Source organism: Hippoglossus stenolepis, chromosome 21 (assembly GCF_022539355.2).
Source record: "Hippoglossus stenolepis isolate QCI-W04-F060 chromosome 21, HSTE1.2, whole genome shotgun sequence".
Classification (NCBI taxonomy): Eukaryota; Metazoa; Chordata; class Actinopteri; order Pleuronectiformes; family Pleuronectidae; genus Hippoglossus; species Hippoglossus stenolepis.
The window spans coordinates 19,362,230-19,380,168 of NC_061503.1; the positions used below are offsets into that span (position 1 = coordinate 19,362,230).

The 17,939-nt window shown below is 43.8% G+C and overlaps 2 protein-coding genes across 2 annotated transcripts in view; both read left to right on the forward strand.

The window, feature by feature from the left end:
- The first annotated feature begins 389 nt into the window (after nucleotides 1-389).
- Nucleotides 390-11,401, forward strand: nploc4 (NPL4 homolog, ubiquitin recognition factor). Its single transcript, XM_035145764.2, has 17 exons — nucleotides 390-575; nucleotides 1,227-1,307; nucleotides 3,203-3,312; nucleotides 3,600-3,830; nucleotides 3,910-3,958; nucleotides 4,046-4,140; nucleotides 4,221-4,344; nucleotides 4,805-4,984; nucleotides 5,089-5,175; nucleotides 5,807-5,878; nucleotides 5,959-6,085; nucleotides 7,076-7,236; nucleotides 7,398-7,469; nucleotides 7,557-7,649; nucleotides 7,947-8,063; nucleotides 8,399-8,501; nucleotides 8,694-11,401. The coding sequence occupies exons 1-17, from the start codon at nucleotides 561-563 to the stop codon at nucleotides 8,852-8,854; spliced, it is 1,878 nt and encodes a 625-aa protein (XP_035001655.1). The 5' UTR covers nucleotides 390-560; the 3' UTR covers nucleotides 8,855-11,401.
- Nucleotides 11,402-15,101: 3,700 nt separating this feature from the next.
- LOC118100957 (E3 ubiquitin-protein ligase rnf213-beta) overlaps nucleotides 15,102-17,939 on the forward strand; it is a 29,529-nt gene continuing 26,691 nt past the window's right edge. Inside the window, 4 exon segments of the mRNA XM_047338438.1 lie at nucleotides 15,102-15,151; nucleotides 16,061-16,200; nucleotides 16,313-17,049; nucleotides 17,124-17,279. Of these exon segments, the coding sequence (XP_047194394.1) occupies nucleotides 16,108-16,200; nucleotides 16,313-17,049; nucleotides 17,124-17,279 (986 nt within the window). The 5' untranslated portion in view covers nucleotides 15,102-15,151; nucleotides 16,061-16,107.

A 17,939-nucleotide genomic window follows, 5' to 3' on the forward strand; every position in this document is an offset into this window, starting at 1 on the left:
GTTATAACATTTACTATAAAGCTCCTTATATCCATCTCCAACACAAATGGTCGCCCATTGGTCTTATTCAGACTGTGACAATATATATATTTCAATTTTTTTCTAATATCTATTCTTCACTTTCTGGTAACATATTCTTCAAGTTTCAAGTTTCAAGTTTTATTTTTAAACCGCTCAGCTCAGCAGTGCAATCAAATAAAAATGAAAGCAAGCAATACAAAGTCAAATACAATAAAATACAAAACTGAAACCACACATTTTTCTATTTACTTCTCCCTTTGTTCTAAAATATAATTTATCACAGTTTCACATCATATGAACTCCACTGCAGATCAGAAGAGAACAAGCGGAACGTGTGTTTTCAGGTAAAGTCACGCTTGTTTCGGCCGGGGTCGTTTCAGTGTGGGACCGGTGGCGGACAGTCGGCCACCAATGTCTGCTGCACCCGGTGTGTGATGGAGTTTCGTTGACTGTCAGCCTCTGACGCTACGTGACTCTTGTGTTCGCTGCGTGTGTCCGTTCACACCGTGAGATCTACCGGGAGAAGTGACCGGCGCGACATGGCGGAGAACATGGTGAGTGCCGCGGCAGCGTCTCCTCCCGCGGACCCGCTTGGCTTCGCCCGGAGCCCGGAGTGATGAGGCAGCAGAATTAGCTCGGCTGCTAACAGGCTAGCAGGCTAGCACCGTTAGCGCAGAGTGACTGGGGCCTGTTTAGCTAGCCGGCTAACGCTAGCTCTGTGGTTAGCTGACGACATCCGAGTGGAAAGAGGCTTTGTTTGCAAACGTTGAGGCCGAATAACCGCCTCGGTGCCCGGGATGAACCCGCCCGTGGGGCTCGCTGGCTTGTTTAGCTCGGTAGTCCACGAATAGCTGGAATGTGCTGGAAGGTTTTACTGGGAGTGTTGGGGGGGAACTCAGTGAAAGTGTTTTAATGGCGCCGCTGGGACAGTTCCAGTTACTGGTGTGAAGTTGAATCAGCTTCGTGTCACCGGGCTGGAGCTGCTCGGTGTGGGGGGGCGATCAGTATCAACAGGACGTTTCTGCCCTGTCATCGTTGTCATAATGTCCTGACTGTACAGGGGAGGGGGGGGGCTCCCTTGTTTTGACTGGCAGCTGTTAGTGGTGGAGGGGGGTGTGGGGGGTATAGGATCATGCTATTCATGGTCTGTGCAGACCACAGAGAACCAGCTGGTCATGTTGTCCTTTCTGTCTTTGTCCCATCAGATCATCAGGGTACAGTCCCCCAGCGGGATGAAGAAGATCCCTGCGACCAAGACGGAGACCGCTGATGCGTTTTTTGAAAAGGTACAGTGATAAATCCCAGTAACAGTGATAGATCCCAGTAACTGTGATAGATCCCAGTAACAGTGATAAATCCCAGTAACAGTGATAGATCCCAGTAACAGTGATAAATCCCAGTAACAGTGATAAATCCCAGTAACAGTGATAGATCCCAGTAACAGTGATAGATCCCAGTAACAGTGATAGATCCCAGTAACTGTGATAGATCCCAGTAACAGTGATAGATCCCAGTAACTGTGATAGATCCCAGTAACAGTGATAGATCCCAGTAACTGTGATAGATCCCAGTAACAGTGATAGATCCCAGTAACAGTGATAGATCCCAGTAACTGTGATAAATCCCAGTAACAGTGATAAATCCCAGTAACAGTGATAGATCCCAGTAACAGTGATAAATCCCAGTAACAGTGATAAATCCCAGTAACAGTGATAGATCCCAGTAAATGTGATAAATCCCAGTAACAGTGATAGATCCCAGTAACAGTGATAGATCCCAGTAACAGTGATAGATCCCAGTAACTGTGATAGATCCCAGTAACTGTGATAGATCCCAGTAACAGTGATACATCCCAGTAACTGTGATACATCCCCAAGGTCATTGATAACAACTAGTGTCACTTTACCGTGCACACACAAAGAAGTGCACACATGTTTTTTCAGAAGGCCAACAAAGCTCAACAAGAATAGGAAACATTTAACTATTAGATTTAATTGATTTTCCTTCATTATCCTTTGAGGGTCGCAGGGGGATTCAAACCATAAACCTTCTCACTGTGAGGTGACGATCACTGCACCCCCATGCTGCCCTAAAATAGATGTTTGATATTAAAATCAGTGTCAATATACTGGATTCACTCTTATCATCACATCTGCACGACAGTTTGTGGTTTACAGCCACGACATCACTCCTCCACACGAGTATTACACAGGATAATAAACACACAGGATTTATACATATGTAGTTCGTTAATGTGGACATGTTTTCAAGAACAATCACATCTTGGGTTTTGAAAAACCTAGAATAGAAGCAGAATTCAGCAGAACGGTCACAGTGGAGAATTCCAGTATCATCCCATTAAAAATGCATGTGTCTGAGTTAAGGCAGGACGGTTCAGCCTGCAGATCAATGGGAGGAGTAGTTTCAGTCCCTGCTGAAGTGCAGCCAGCGACGGCTGGAATGGGAAACCACGGGTATGAAGCAGAGAGGCCAGAGGCGGCCTGAGCCCTGCAGGTTAAATTTCTGCTGCTGAGACGGAATGAAAGGAGCTCGATGCTCTGTGAAACACACAGGATCCAGTTTCACCAGCACACAGCCATCGCAGCTCACACTGTTCTTTGTGTGGCTTGAGGAAAAATAATGATTTAATTCTCAAAGACTGTTCCCTGCTCAGTTTTACTAATCAAGTTAAAAATACACATTTACAATGACGAACAGGATTTACTTTGAAAGTTCCCACACAGTCATTGGTGGATTGTCCATGATGGATTAGTTTTAATGCCAAGATAATTGTCCTGTTCCGATGTAAACAGTTCTGCTCTCTGAGTTCACTATTGGCTGATTAATTCAGTGAATCTAAAGTGATGAAGAGCAGGCGAAGCATCAGGCTGTCTGATCATATGACGTGATGTTTGGATGCAAACACGTCCTGCTCTTAATAGCTTAGTTTGACTCAAAAACACCTCATGCCTGTAAGAGGTGTTCTTACCAGCTGAGGTTCTCTCGTGCCAAGAGTGTTTCCTGTGATGTATCTGAAGAAGAGCAAGAGACATAATGCTAATCATAAGCCAGGACTTATTTAAGACTTGATGGTGGTTTACAAAGTCAGTGCAGTGGTATGAGATATGAGAGTGTGTTGTTGCTCATTCTAATCAGGAAACTCCATCCACGTCTCCCTCAGGTGGCCACAGAGTTTGGGTTCATCTCCAATGGGTTTTCTATTTACCTGAACCGCAACAAGACCGACGAGATTCTTTCCCAGAACGTATCCCTCGGCTTGCTTAAGATCAAGTGAGTAAAAGCAAATGAGTTTTTAGAATTATGACAGAGTAGATTCCCTGACTCTTCTCCAGCAGTCGGTCAGATTGAGGATGTTTTTAAAAGTCTTATTGTCAAATTCAGTTCTGTGGGTCCTTGATACAATGTGCTATTAGCCAAAAAGTAATACAAATACTTAATGGTTATTTCATGTTGATTAATGTATGTGAACTTATTTATCAATTGAATTTCTTTGCCATTATTATTATGTTTTTCCATAATCTTTGGTGAATCATCTTATTTCTCTTTATTTCCTTCAGGCATGGCGACATGTTGTATCTGTACCCTTCAGGCTCCTCCACCTCCTCCGGGGAGGTGATGGACACGGCCACCCCGCACACATCTTCATCGCTACCGTCCATCTTGTCATCTTCCTCATCGTCCAACATGATCCCTCGGTCCTTCTCATCACCCCTGGTCCAGGAGGATGAAATTGATCAGTATCTGACCAAGCAAGACGGCAAGATCTACAGGAACAAAGATCCTCAATTGTAAGGAGGGGACGTCCTCGTGTTGTATGTACAGTGAAGAGTTTCTCTCAGATCTCTAACACTCCTCATCTTGTTACAGATGTCGCCATGGTGCCCTTGGAAAATGTGTGCACTGTGTACCGTTAGAGGTAAGAACAGTCAGAAAGATGTAGAGCTAACACCGTTTCTGTGGGACAGTTTCAACCTGCTGAGTATCTGCCTCTTTTCCTTTTCAGCCTTTTGACGAAGACTACCTGAATCACCTCGACCCACCAGTGAAGCACATGTCATTCCACGCATACCTTCGCAAGCTGACCGGAGGAGCTGATAAGTGAGAAGTTGTTTTTATTCTTCCAATAGAAATGCTTCCATCTCGTTTCCAGGCTCTAAGTCTGTTTTCACATCCTGCAGAGGGAAGTTTGCAGCTCTGGAGAACATCAGCTGTAAGATCAAGTCGGGCTGTGAGGGCCACCCTCCCTGGCCAGAGGGGATCTGCACTAAGTGCCAGCCCAGTGCGATCACACTGAACAGACAAGTATGTAACTGTACCTGTGTGTCTGTGACAATGAAGCTCTCAGTGTTCAGGTGTGTTTGTATGGACAGGGATAATTACTGATGCGCAGCTAAGACACGTGGACGGAGATCATTTTAAACTAAGCGTATTGGGTCCTTGAAGATAGAGAGGGACGCTCCTGCTCTGACAGCATCTGGCAGCTCATTCTACATCAAGGAAACAAAAACAAGAAGTCTGGACTGTGATGGTCTCTCGTGTGAGGATGGCGACGCCAGACGACATTCCTTTACGGAAGGGAGTGGCAGTCTTCTTGTTGTTAAGATAACATTCCTGTGACAGTGGGCTAAGATGTAAGATGCTGGCCCGACGAATGGCAGCTCAAACCTGAAGGAGCTGGAGAGTGAATTGCCACAGAGATACAAACCTCATCTAATGTTTGGAGCCATGGCTCAACATGTCCTGAATTGTGTTCTTCTTCCAGAAATACAGACACGTGGATAACATCATGTTTGAGAACCACACCATTGCCAACCGCTTCCTGGACTTCTGGAGGAAGACGGGCAGCCAGAGGATGGGATACTTGTACGGCAAGTACACTGAGCACAAAGACATCCCGCTGGGCATCAGGGCTGAGGTGGCTGCCATCTACGAACCTCCACAGGTGAGAGATTCTCATCAAATATCATTCAGTATCATAGTAATTATTAACTGTCCAGTATCCTATTTGTTCATGTAAGCAACCTTTGTTCTTCTTCCCTGTTACAGAATGCCACTCAGAACAGCCTGGAAATGTTGGAGGATCCCAAAGCTGCAGCTGTGGATGAAATTGCTGCCAAACTGGGCCTGTGCAAGGTCGGCTTTCTTTTCTTCAGCGGCTCCGTTTGACACCGTCTCTCATTGGCTTCAGACAAGCTGGGCTTTTCATATTGTGTTTCCACACTGTGTGTTTCCACACTGTGCTGGCAGGAGTTATAAAGCAGATTTATGATTTTCACGGCCCAGTATCGAAGCCTCTGACTAGAAATTGATTTATTATTCAGAAAATGCTTGAACACGTTCAACCAGAGGACTTAAAGTGGATCAAACAGTTTTTTATGGGTCTGTAGTGCTTGAATACGTGAAATGTTAAGGTCGGATGGGCAAATCTAAACCTGGCTCTACTGTCTTCCACTTTGTATTTAACTGGCAGGATTTTTCTTTTCACTGGTTGAGACATTAAACACTTCACTCACACACTGCACGTGAAGGTGTTCATGTAGATTTCATCAGATAATGTTTATCGATAGATTAATTAACTTAGTTCCTCTTTAAAATATTAGGTTAAATCTGAAATACTGACAATAAGGCACTTCTGCTTTTTGCTTCGACATCAAATCCTGGAAAATCTCTGCTCTGGTCATGATGTCAGACTCCATTACTCTGTGATGTGACCGTGGATCAGACACTTGTGATGGATTGAATCTGATCTTCCTCTGGTTTCCAGGTGGGCTGGATCTTCACAGACCTGCTCTCTGAGGATACGAGGATAGGCACTGTCCGCTACACAAGAAACAAGGTGAGGATGAAGCCTGTTCCTCAGACTGACGTCCTGACCTCCTCCTCCATGACTTATCATTGCTCTCTCTCTCTTGTTAGGACTCGCACTACCTGAGCGCAGAGGAGTGCATCACAGCAGGGTACTTCCAGAATCTACACTCAAACCCCTGCAAACTCTCTCGAGACGGACATTTCGGATCCAAATTCGTGACGGCGCTGGCGACCGGTACGTTTTCGTTCCCTCTGAGGCTGAAGTGAAAACTGAAAATAATTTATCACTTTTCGTCAAGGTCACATGTGTTACTTGGATCGTTATTTTGTTTTATTTCACAAAGAATCTCCAGCTGCTTGTGATTTTACAGTAAAATATCGTAATGCTTCATATGAAGTAGGAAACTCGTTCTCTTCCAACAGCGCGACATTAGGGGCTGAGCTGTGTTATTCATTCATTAAGATCTTAAAAAGTCTTAGAATGAACTCATTGAAACCTGCAGAAACACTGTATGTTATTGTAGCTTCACCTATTTGTTCTTTACAGATGTTTTAACGCAGCCCAGGCTTGTCAGGTGGCTGTCGTTTTTTATTTTCATTCCTCCTGAGTATCTACTCTGTGTGCGTTGTAATTTAGAGGCCAGAGAAACGCTGTAATTCAAGTCACATGCTCTCTGAAAACAAATCTCTGTGGAATCAACACCAAGTGTTTACTCTTCTGCTCTTAACGCACAAAATCTCTTCTATTTGCTCCACAAGTGCACTAAAGCACACAGCGTTGTGGTGACCTCATGTATTAATGAGGCTCTGCAGCCAAAGCTGATGTCATGATACACATGTGATTCCAGCCGGGGCCAGAGTCCATCTGTTTTACTTTCCCTTGTGTGAAGACGTAGCGCGTTTGCAAATGAGCTGCATGTGTGAGGCAGAAGATTTGAATACTCTGACACGGACAACATAACTGTTTAATGATGTCATGTGTTAAACCTCTTAGTTTTTTCATAGATTTTTTTTTTCCGGGTTTTTATTCTCACACTGACTTTGTTTGTGTTGCTGGTGATGATAATACCTTCCTTCATTCAAACAGTTTTTGAACTGTTCATCTGTTAGACCAGTGAGATTGACGTCCAATCAAACTGGTTTTAGACTCGACAGTAAAATCCCCAGTGAGTTTGTTGGTCCTCCAGCAGACGACTGCATCAGCCTGTGTCTCTGCTGTCTGCAGGAAGTCCAGACAACCAGGTGCACTTTGAGGGATACCAGGTGTCCAATCAGTGCATGGCCCTGGTGAGAGACGAGTGTCTGCTGCCCTGCAAAGACGCCCCCGAGCTGGGCTACGCTAAAGAGTCCAGCTCTGAGCAGTACGTCCCAGACGTCTTCTTCAAGGTACGAGCTCATACATGTGAAGATTGTGCTGATCATTATAAAAATAACTGCTCTTTGTCTGAGCTGGAGAATATCTTCCAGATTCTTTGGGCCATGTGTCATGACTCAGTTTATCCAGATGTTTGTATTCAGATGTTGAGGTTTGAGTTTGAATCCAACAGGACACAGACAAGTTTGGAAATGATGTCACGTTTCTCGCTCGGCCTCTTCCTGTGGAGTATCTCATTATAGATGTGAGTAACATTTGGTGTTTAACATACTAAGCACACACGTGTATTCAGGCAGCATTTAGTCTCATTTCCCTTTTTAACCCTTTGAAGATCACCACCACGTTTCCAAAGGATCCTCAGTTCACCTTCTGCTCCAAACAACCCTTCCCCATCGAGAACCGTGATATACTCGGAGAGACTCAAGTAAGAGGGACACACACACACACACACACACACACACACACACACACACACACACACACACACACACACACACACACACGACCTGAAGGCTGTAACCATTTCTAATAATCATCACATGTTTTGTATAACTGAGGGTAATTACTGAGCAGCCTCATAGTTGCTGCAGCCACGATCCAAAGTTTTTTCTTCTGTCCACTTTTGCCTTCATCTCTGTATTTCAACGTGAAGCACCAGTTACAGCTTCATGTTTACAGCTCAGAGGAAGTTACACGTCTTGTGTTGTGTGTGTTTGTGCAGGACTTCCACAGTTTAGCCACGTACCTGTCCCAGGGCACCTCCACGGCTTTCTTGGACATCGTGTCCGACTTCCATCTGCTCCTCTTCCTCGTCACCAATGAAGTCATGCCTCTGAGAGTAAGTCAACCCTTCAGAGCCTCCTCTGCTTTCAGTCGTAACACGTAGACGACCACATCTGGAAGTGGTCAGTGGTGTGAGGACGTTTTCACTCAGACCCTTTGTTCGTTAGATTTTCAGAGTGGCCGCTTGTTACGACCACAAGTGCGTTTGATTTGAGAAATAAAGAAAAGAGAAATCATTTTTCTGTGCCGAGCTGCCTGATCAGATGTTCACAAATAGTCTGTAACACCGAGGCTCACGAAACAAAAACCCTGCAACTTGTTTTGTTTCCAGTTTCCTGAACTTGTCCTTGTGGAGCGGGTTGATGATTTTGAGTTTTCTGTTTGTTGCAGGACAGCATCGGGTTGCTACTCGAGGCAGTGAAGACTTCTAACGAGGATCTGGCACAGACCTGGAAGAAGTCTGAGCAGTGGGCCACCATCGAGCAGCTGTGCAGTGAGTCACTGCAGAACCACACAGACCGAACATACACCAGCGACCAGCAGCAGCTCGTTGAATACACACACATTCTGCCTCTGATTCATACGTTTAAAAAAACATACATGTATATGGAAATATGCTGAATTTCTCTTGAACAGATAATTTGTGTTTTTTTCCCCGTCCTGTAATCCGTCTCCTGTGTTTCAGGTACGGTGGGGGGGCAACCCTCCAGCTCTGTGGGATTCGGGGCCATGGGGGGCCCCTCAGTCCCGGCCTCCTCCTCAGCCATGTGGTCCTGCCTCCACTGCACCTTCATGAACCAGCCCGGCACAGAGCACTGTGAAATGTGCAGCCTGCCCCACAGTTAAACACCCGCCACCCTTCACCCCCTCCCCCTGCGTCCGTGATCTCACACAGCCCCGCCCAGCCGCCCTCTTAACTCGCCGATGACGCCGCTGCGCCCGGAGCAGGCTGCTGTGACAGCGGAGGGATGCACCCGTTTACATCCAGTTCGTTCAATGAATAAAGTTCAATCAGACTTTCCTTTGTGTGTCCCTCCTCACAGCGGCTCTGGTGAGTGGCCGGTTCTTTACAGTTGAGCACTTTTGGCTGAGGCCCTTTCCCCTGAAATAACCCCCCTCCCGTGGCTCAGATAAATCCTGCTGTGACTCAGGACGACAGCAAAGACTCGAGTGTTTGGACGTTCGCTCACATCAGTGCCCCGCTCACTTCGTCTTCTGGAGAATTTTGCTGTGTATAAATACATTTGAGGAATGAAACTGTTATTTAATTAAGCGTCTTCTTTTTCTTTTTTTTATCTGATTGTAGCGATACCTTAAAATTTTGAATCTTCAGCGTGGACTCTGCTCCGTCAGGTTTTTACAGGTCTCGGTGACGAGCCCCTTAAAGTACAATCATCGGCCAAACGAAAGCGTCACGAGCTCCCGAGTGGCTCCGTTCAAGTAGAGACTTTATTTTCAGTATTAAATATCTTTAAAAATGTTTGGAAAGAAAAGTCCTGGGTTGGAGACGGTAGATGAGATCCTCCGCTGAGTGCAGCTTGTGCTGCGGCCTTTGTGACTGACGTCCCTCTAACTTGAAGTGGTTCCTAAAGATCTTTCACTGGTTTGTTGGAATTGTAGTTTTTAGTTTTGATGGTTTGAACTTGGCAGAAAGACGAAGCTTATTTTATCACCATCCATCGTTGTCGACATCCCGACGCGCTTATAGAAACAACTGGTGCTCGCCACGTCCCTCTCTGTCACGTCCCCGCACCTGGTTCTCATCTTTCCTTTTTCTCGCCGTCGGATCCGAACCAGCCTTTCTCCGCTGACGAGCCCCTCTGGGACTTTCCGTCGTTCAGCCTTCAAAAGATGTTCCTGCTCAGACAGAAAGAGGTCGTGGGTCAATGTGGGGAGAAAGAGACACTTTCGATATCGCCTGTCTCTTCTGATGTCTCGTCTGTCAGCAGGATGACGATGAGAAGTGTAATTACTCCGTCGACTTTCACCCAGAGAGCTGAGCTTCCTCCGGCAGCAGAGGAGGCTTGAATGATTTACAGATTTACTGTTGTCAGTGTCTTTGTTGCAGCTCAGTCTGAAAACAGTGTGAGAAGCAGATTAAACCCTGAGATATATGCACATTGTCTTTATCTAGAACAATGGAGGTGAAGGATATTTAATATGTGACGCTCACGACATTTACAAAGTTCAGTTTCTCTGCTTTTAACAGTTTCATGAGCAGAAATGTCAGAACGAAACTTCTCTAAAGCTCACGACAGATAAAACAAGACGATCTTCATATTCCATTAAAAATACTTTACAGAAACTTTCCCTTTAACATGTTCCAGTCAGTGGAGAGCGTATCAGGATCTTCAGTTACAGCTTCTTCTTTAACTTCTTAGTTTCCTCTGGGTTTTGAATATTGGGACCAAAACTTCAACGTTTGAATCGTTTAGGTTCAGTTCTGGTTTAACATCATTAACACGTGGCAGCAAAATGTTTCCTTTGTCTCCACTTCGTCCAAAATGATCAGAAACATCTCAAACACATTGATAGACTGATAGAACCTCGTCATCGCTCCTACACGGAGCCCGTGTGTGTCTGCAGGGGGCGCTGTTGCTCAGTCAAAGTTACATAGTGTTGCATTAAAGTGTGTAGTTTTAAAGATGAATAGCATTTGAGGAATGTGACCAAAATGACTTTACTTCTCATTTAATATGAGGGAATCACAAATAAACCAATTTGGTGTTTTTTTTTTTATTCTTAAATAGCAAATGACACAGATTCTAAAAGTAAACAACAAATGGCAGTTTCCCATATTTGCATCATTTGACTGATCTGGAATCATGTGAATCCACGACCTCGATACGTTCGCTGCTGACTGCCGTCGACTGAATTCGACTCAAACATATCAACACATCACGTAACTCTGCACTGTGGCTCTTTTCTTAACTGAACCTCCAGAAGGAAAACCGAGTGAATCTCTAGAACCTGTCCAGTTGACCCGGGGCCGTCGTCTCCGGGGAAACGGGCCTCTTCAGTAAAGTGGGCGGGTCATGGGCTGCACATTTAGATATTTATGAGACGTGTGCTTCTTCGTCAGAGCTTGACAGTAATTCCATGGATGAAGTGAGAATATATTTTAATTGTAGATTGAAAATGCTTGGATTGTTTTTGGCCCCTGTGTGAATAATGTGAGAGCATCTTCTCCGATGTCATGGTAACGGACGGCAGCGACCTTTTCCTTTTGTACTGGTCCGGGACCCGTTTGCTGAGCGAGCTCGCTCCTGGAGCTACCGCAGGTCCTCGCGCTCCGCTGAGTTAAAGGACGCTGAGTCGTGTGCTGTTCACCCGGATTTGAAACAAAATAGAATTAAAAAAAAAATGAAATAAACATCAAAAATTCCTTTTGCACAAAATGTCTCTGTTGTGTTTTTGATGCATTTTAGATTCAGTGGTGTTCTGATGGAACCAGAGGGCGGAGCCTGTTAGAACAGCTGATTAATGCTGTGAGTGGGAAACGTGTTCAACAATCACACGTGAAGCTGTCGTGTCCGATTACTGACTTCAGCCTTTCTGGGTTTTCACCGTCACTTTCACGTCTTCATACAAATAATCGACTGGTTTATGAGAAGTGGGTAATTTTTATTTAGACTTTTAACACAAACAGTTTTCCACACAAAGACTTTAAACAACCCTTGATTTTTAGAGTTCGACCGGTTTATCTGTTGGCCGAATGAAAACAGTCACTATGATCCCATCACATCAGCATGTGTGTGATACAAACACTTATTTTACTGAAAGATTATATACATTTTTTCTAATTTAAATTCTATCTATTTGGCTGCTTTTCTATTTATGGTCATTAATAATAAAATTTATGGTTAAACTTAAAAATATCAAACCTCAGTTACGATTGTTTGTCGTAAGGGTTATAAATCATTGACCTTTTTTAAAATAAATATATATATCAGACTATCGCATGTTTTACCCACAAATATCAGTATCGACCTCCACCTCCAATAATCCACATCAGCTGAGCTCCAGTGATTTATTCTTTATATATTTAATAGATTTTGCTGATCTCCACCTCTGTCGGTGTTTTGCCTCCATACGACAGATGTTTAAACGTGAGTGACGAGAGCAGGTGGAGTCGAGTGGACCTGAGTCTCCTCCCGGGTCAGTCCCCTCTGGATGGGAAACAGATGAGGAGCAGGAATGTGAAACATCAAACACGTCGGCTGGAGCTCCTTCAGAACTGATCCCTGGTCTGTGAACACGTCCTCTGCCTGTTCATCTGTTACTGCTGCTTAATGTCGTTTAGAGAGAACTACACAGTCGTGTGTCAGTGCTGAAAACTGAGTTCAGATCAAGATGAACGTCTTTGTCTTTTGTCGAAGTTTGAACTTGAAGTAAAATCCTGATAACCGACCTCATGTGGGAGGGGCTTCTGGAGACCTTCCCCCCCTCCTCAGATAATAATCTGATAACAAGACTCTGCTCCGTCCACACAGGATTCTCTGACTTCACTGCAGGTACTTCTTATATTCACTGAAGATGTAACTCTTCATGGTGTCACTCAGCAGTTTACGTTCACTTCGTGGAAGCAGTTCCCAGTAAAATGTGTTTTTGTGTGTGCAGACGCAGATTGAAGGATGAAGGCTGCTGGACTCCTCTTCATCTTGGTGGTGACTCTGTCTGCAGCTCGGAGACAGAAAACAACTCCCAAAGCAGACGTGGATCTCAGGAACGAAGGTGAGTGGAGAAAAAGATCATCTTTAACTCTCCTCATATCATCTTCCTCCTGCATCTCATTTCTCAGTCTCTGTGATTTCTGTCTTGAAGACTTCAAACTTCTTACCTATATTGTAAAAGTTATTTTTAGAACATTTCAATGTCAAATTAAAATAAAGTTGTTACGGTTATAATATAATATATTACGTAACAGTGTATTAATGTCGACACATAAACTAGAGCTTCAAACACAAACAGTATTTTAACATTATCTTCACGTGTTGTGTTTTTTATTTTAACTTTTAAAAAGCCTCCTGTGAACAGGTTTTTAATAAACATTTGATATATGTTGCAGTTCAAATGCTCTTGATGTCCATGTCAGTTTAACCTGAACCACACCAAACAAGTATTTATTCATATTTCAGTAGATTTTATTGATAATATTTTACTTCTAGGTCTGAATTCTGAACCTTTGCTATCATTTCTCATTGATCTGTTTCTGATTAAAATCAGTTTCTTCCCTGATGATTCATCTGTTTGTGGTTTGAATCCTGGTTTAATGGTTGGATCCTCGTGTTGATGGTTTTGATGGAGACGCTCTTCAGCCTCTGCAGTGATTCTGTGTTTCCCTCTGGTTCCTTCTCACCTGAAGCAGAGAGGACGAACACCAGAGCCTGTGCCAACCTCACGCTGGTCTTAGACAACTGGAAATACGCCATCATGACGCAGGTCAAAGATCTGCTCCTGCACGACCACAGCACTGTGCTGCCCGACTACGGGAGGTGATTCTCCTCCGGGAACTTTCTGTGACTGTCAGTGAGGATGACTTTTTCATTCACTCACTCATTTGAGTTTCCCTCAGGATCCAGCACCTGTCAGACGCCCTCGGAGATCTCTACAAGGAGTTCAACGCCCTGAAGGAGCGTCTGGCCGACCTCACAGTCAGGTTTGACGGGGTGGAGGACTTCGTGGACGGCGTGCGGTCGGGAAGGAACCCTGCAGCGCCCCGAGCTGAACCCAGACCCCCGGGGGCCCTGCTGGGAGACGTGGTGGCTGCTGGGAGTCGACCTCTGGGGAGGAGGACCAGGGTGGTGGTTCGGAGAATCCAGAAACCTGCAGCTTCTCAGGACTGAGGAGGAAACCGATGATGAAGCATCAGAATCCTGTTTGCTGGAATGTTTTATATAGAGATTTTATTTTTCTGTTTTATCACCACCTCCATGGTTTCAGTGTGAGGAGGTCATGTACATATCTTATCTGGATTTAACACTATCTTTATTATTATTAAAGATTATTGTAACTGATGCATTTGTTTGTAGATCACTTTTTACTGTTGTAGCTGGTTTAACAAATGTATAGTTAAATCTCTTTAGATGCATGTTTCACAAGCTCATCACATGTTTTTGTGTTTTCATTAAGACTGATCCTGAATCAGACGGGGGGGAAGTTTTTACTTTGACTTAAAAACCATCATCAGTAACGTCAGCGCTCACACAAACGTGAAAAGTACAATATGTGTAGTTTTGAAATAAAATAATCCAATAGGCCTAAATGTATAAGTTCCTCATATTTGCACTTGAGTAAATGTATCACACGTCAGAACTGTAGGAATGATTTCATATCAAGAAAATACACTTAATGTGTTAAATGCAAAACTAAAAAGCACAGAACTGCTGAGTCATGAAAACAATGGGCAGCTCTGAGTTTTCATTCACCACAGTGATGAGGTAGAAGTGAATCTTCCACACAACACAATCGATTTTTAATAAAGAACTGTATGTGTTCATACAAAAAGTCTGAATACAGAAAAGTCATAAAGATGCTTTGAGCCACAGAAAGTTGAAATTTGCCTGATAAGATTTTTATTTGTTATTTTAATTCATTGAACAAACAGACATTCAGGTAAAAGTTTCTGTTTCTGAGAGAAACATGATAATATATAATATAATATATTTAGACATCACATCTGTAAAGTACAACAAAGTTTAAACTAAAGAAGCAACAGTCTACATTCATTTAAAATAAAAATATATTAACTGTAACTCAGTTTTATGACTTTCAACACAAACGTCCTGAGTTTACGTACGTTGCGAGATTTCAGTTACGCCCCTTGCGTAAGTTTCATGTTTGTTGCGTTTCTAGGAGAAATGAAACTGAAACTCAGTTCAGGGACCGTCAATAAATTACTCACTAAATCAAAGTGAAGAAATCTCTTACTTAGTGAATTTAACTGAAGATTTAAAGACCTGAACCAATTATTTTGTAATTAAAATCAAATGTTGTAATTTAACCGGTAAAATTCTAGAGAAAACTGATTTATTTGGAAAGTTTCACTTTAGTGGATTAATTTGTTGACGTCCTCTTACAGTTTCACTGCTCAGGTCTTATAAACGTTTCCTGATCATTTCATCTGCAGCTGATATCCAGAAGGTGAGTGAATATCTGTTTATACTGTAAATGTACTACTACACTGTGCAGAGTACACAGTGAAACTCTGTATGTGAAGTTCTGATCCTGGTTCAAACTGAGCTGCGTCATTAACAGATCAAAACTCAGTAAATCAACTTTGTCTCATCGTCTGAAATCAGCTCAGATGTTCATAGAAGCAAATACTGGTGGCTGGCTGCAGTACACGTCATAAACCCTGCGTTCTCCACGTTAGCAGATGGGACCAAAATAGAAAAGTAGATGTGAGATAAATGTTTGTCAATGTTTGTTCAAGTGTTCATGTTCCTGATAAGTTTGGTTTGAATTGGTGATTTGATCGTATAAAGATGGGCTGAGACGTCATGATTGACAGCTGAGACGTCATGATTGACAGCTGAGACTCACTCCTGATTGGTCAAGCCCGTGTTAAGAGGTGGATCAATACTGTGGCTTCACTCCCTGATCACTCCAGAGCAAACTCTGGTTCCAAATGACCTCATCAGTGGAAGATGGCATCGTTCATATCCCAGATATTTGGGCTTCATTCATTCATCTTTATTTTCAGTCCACAGCCAAAAGATGCTTGGTGTGATTTAGAAAAAAAGATAAAATACATCAGGAGATTAAACTCAAACAAAGGGGGAGAACGTTTTAGCTTTATAGTGACAAGTTAGTTATATTCAAATCTGAATTTTTAACTCCCTAAAATCTGTGTCGGCGTCTAAAATGATAAAATTGTCTAAATTAATCAAAATCATACGAGTAATTGATGACAATAAAACAGGTATCTACAGCCATAGTGGTTTTTATGGTTATTTACGACTTGTCAAAGTCCCTCAGGAAGAGGAACTTGTCTGAACAGTGTCACAGAGATTTGCAGACATGGTGGATGTGACTGACTTTTACATCCAGACACAGGAAACATGGAGCAGAGACGCCCCTAAAGAAAGAGTCTACAGATGGAGGAGGCAGCAGGAAGGGCTCCTGGATCCCAGCGGGAAGCCAAGGAGAGGGAGGGTGATGCAACCAAAAGATCCCGGAGAAGAAATAAGGTACAAGAGTTTCAAACAACAACTTTCTAATGTGTTTAAAAACCCTGAAGGAAATTAAAACCAGTCTTGTGGTCGTCAGTTGGAGTTTACTGTACGTTACTGTGTGTTCCAGGAACAAGGACCGAGCCGGAGAGTTCAGGACAAAGAGAAGAAGAAAAAGAGAAATCCAAGAAAGAGAAAGCACAACTCAAACGCAGGAGCAGCTGCCAGGAGTGAAAACGCAGAAGAAGAAGACAAGATGGAGGCTGTGACGACGACAAGCAGCCAGACTCCAGAGGATGTTCCTGGAGAAACGCTTCACGTGGATCCTCCAGCTGAAGAGGACGAGCAGAAACCAGAGAATCAACCGAGGAGCAAAGAAGTGAGGACGGTGCCAGTTGAGACTCAAACAATGACACCAAAAGGTTCAGACAAGGTCACGCAGACTCCGGTTGTTGTTCAGATGGACAAGGAAACACAGACAGACTCAGCTGCTCCCGAACAAGACGACACAATCAATGCAAAGACTCGACCTGGGTCTGACGGTGCAGAGACAAGACGAGACAAAAACTCACCTGAACCGACGGTGCCGGACAACGACGCTGCTCAGACTCGTCGAGATTCGTTAACGAAACGTGAAAATCCAGACAACAAAGCCTCAGCAGCGTCCGATTCAGCAAAGGAACAAAACCCTGCGAAGGAGGAGAGTCCTTCTGCAGGAGTCTCCAGCCAAGAAACACACTCACAACCTCCAACAAGACCGACATCGTACGCCGGAGCTGTGTCTGGAGACGGGAAGAGGGAGAAACCATCCAAATCGGCTGCTGACAAAACCACAGATAAAACCTCCAGAAGGTCCCAGAGCTCACGGTGAGTGTGACACTGATGTTTGTGACTCAAGTGGTTGAACCTGATTGTAAATGTGTATTTCTCTCTCTGCGCAGTGATTCCAGCCCAGTGAGAGCGCCACCTGGAGTCTCCATGTTCACCTTTCATGTCTATGCTGTGCTGGACAAAAAGTTTAGATTCAACCAAGAGCTAGACAAGCTGGTTCTGTTTCAGTCTTCAGGATATTATCCTCTCACAGTGACGCACTTTGTGTAAGTATTCGTGATGTTTACGTGATGTTGTTCTTTTTACAAATTTAAAACTTCTGCAATCTGCACCAACTGATACTCCCCCATCGTAAACCAGATACAGGTTTATTTAAACATCACGTATTTCCTTTCGTCCTGATGTTGGCACGTTTGTATTGTAGCGGTGAAACATCTTGGTCCTTTAACCCCTTTTTACACAATGTCCCTTTAATATCCCAGTAACCCAGTATCTGCTTTCCCCGCCTCATCACGTGCCATGCTAACCAAACTTAAAGATTAGCTTCCTGTCGGGGTAATCAACCTCCGGACAGGGTCCACTATTCATCCACTACAGGGCAGTGCAGAGTCGTAGGTAGATAAAGTTTTGATAATGTTCCTCTTGTTGTTAAATGACCAGCCGACCAATCAGAGCAGACTGGGCTCTATCAGGAGGGGGGAGGGGTCTTAAAGAGACAGGAGCTAGAACCAAGTGTATGAGCCAGAGGCTGAGAAGAGGAGCTGCAGCGATGGACAGTCTGAGGAAAGTGTTTTCTGAACATTACAGCATGAAAACACTGATAAAACCTGAAGATGATCAGAATGTGTCTCCTTTAATATTTTAACCTGCTTTATCCCTGAAGTTCTCAGACAAAACCACAAATTCCATCCCACTGTCCTGATTAA

What these genes read in the sequence shown, in the direction of transcription:
- nploc4 (XM_035145764.2), top strand. An exon ending in TCCGCTACACAAGAAACAAG is followed by an intron (nt 5,879 to 5,958) that starts GTGAGGATGAAG and finishes CTCTCTTGTTAG; the next exon opens with GACTCGCACTACCTGAGCGC. An exon ending in TGGAGTATCTCATTATAGAT is followed by an intron (nt 7,470 to 7,556) that starts GTGAGTAACATT and finishes AACCCTTTGAAG; the next exon opens with ATCACCACCACGTTTCCAAA.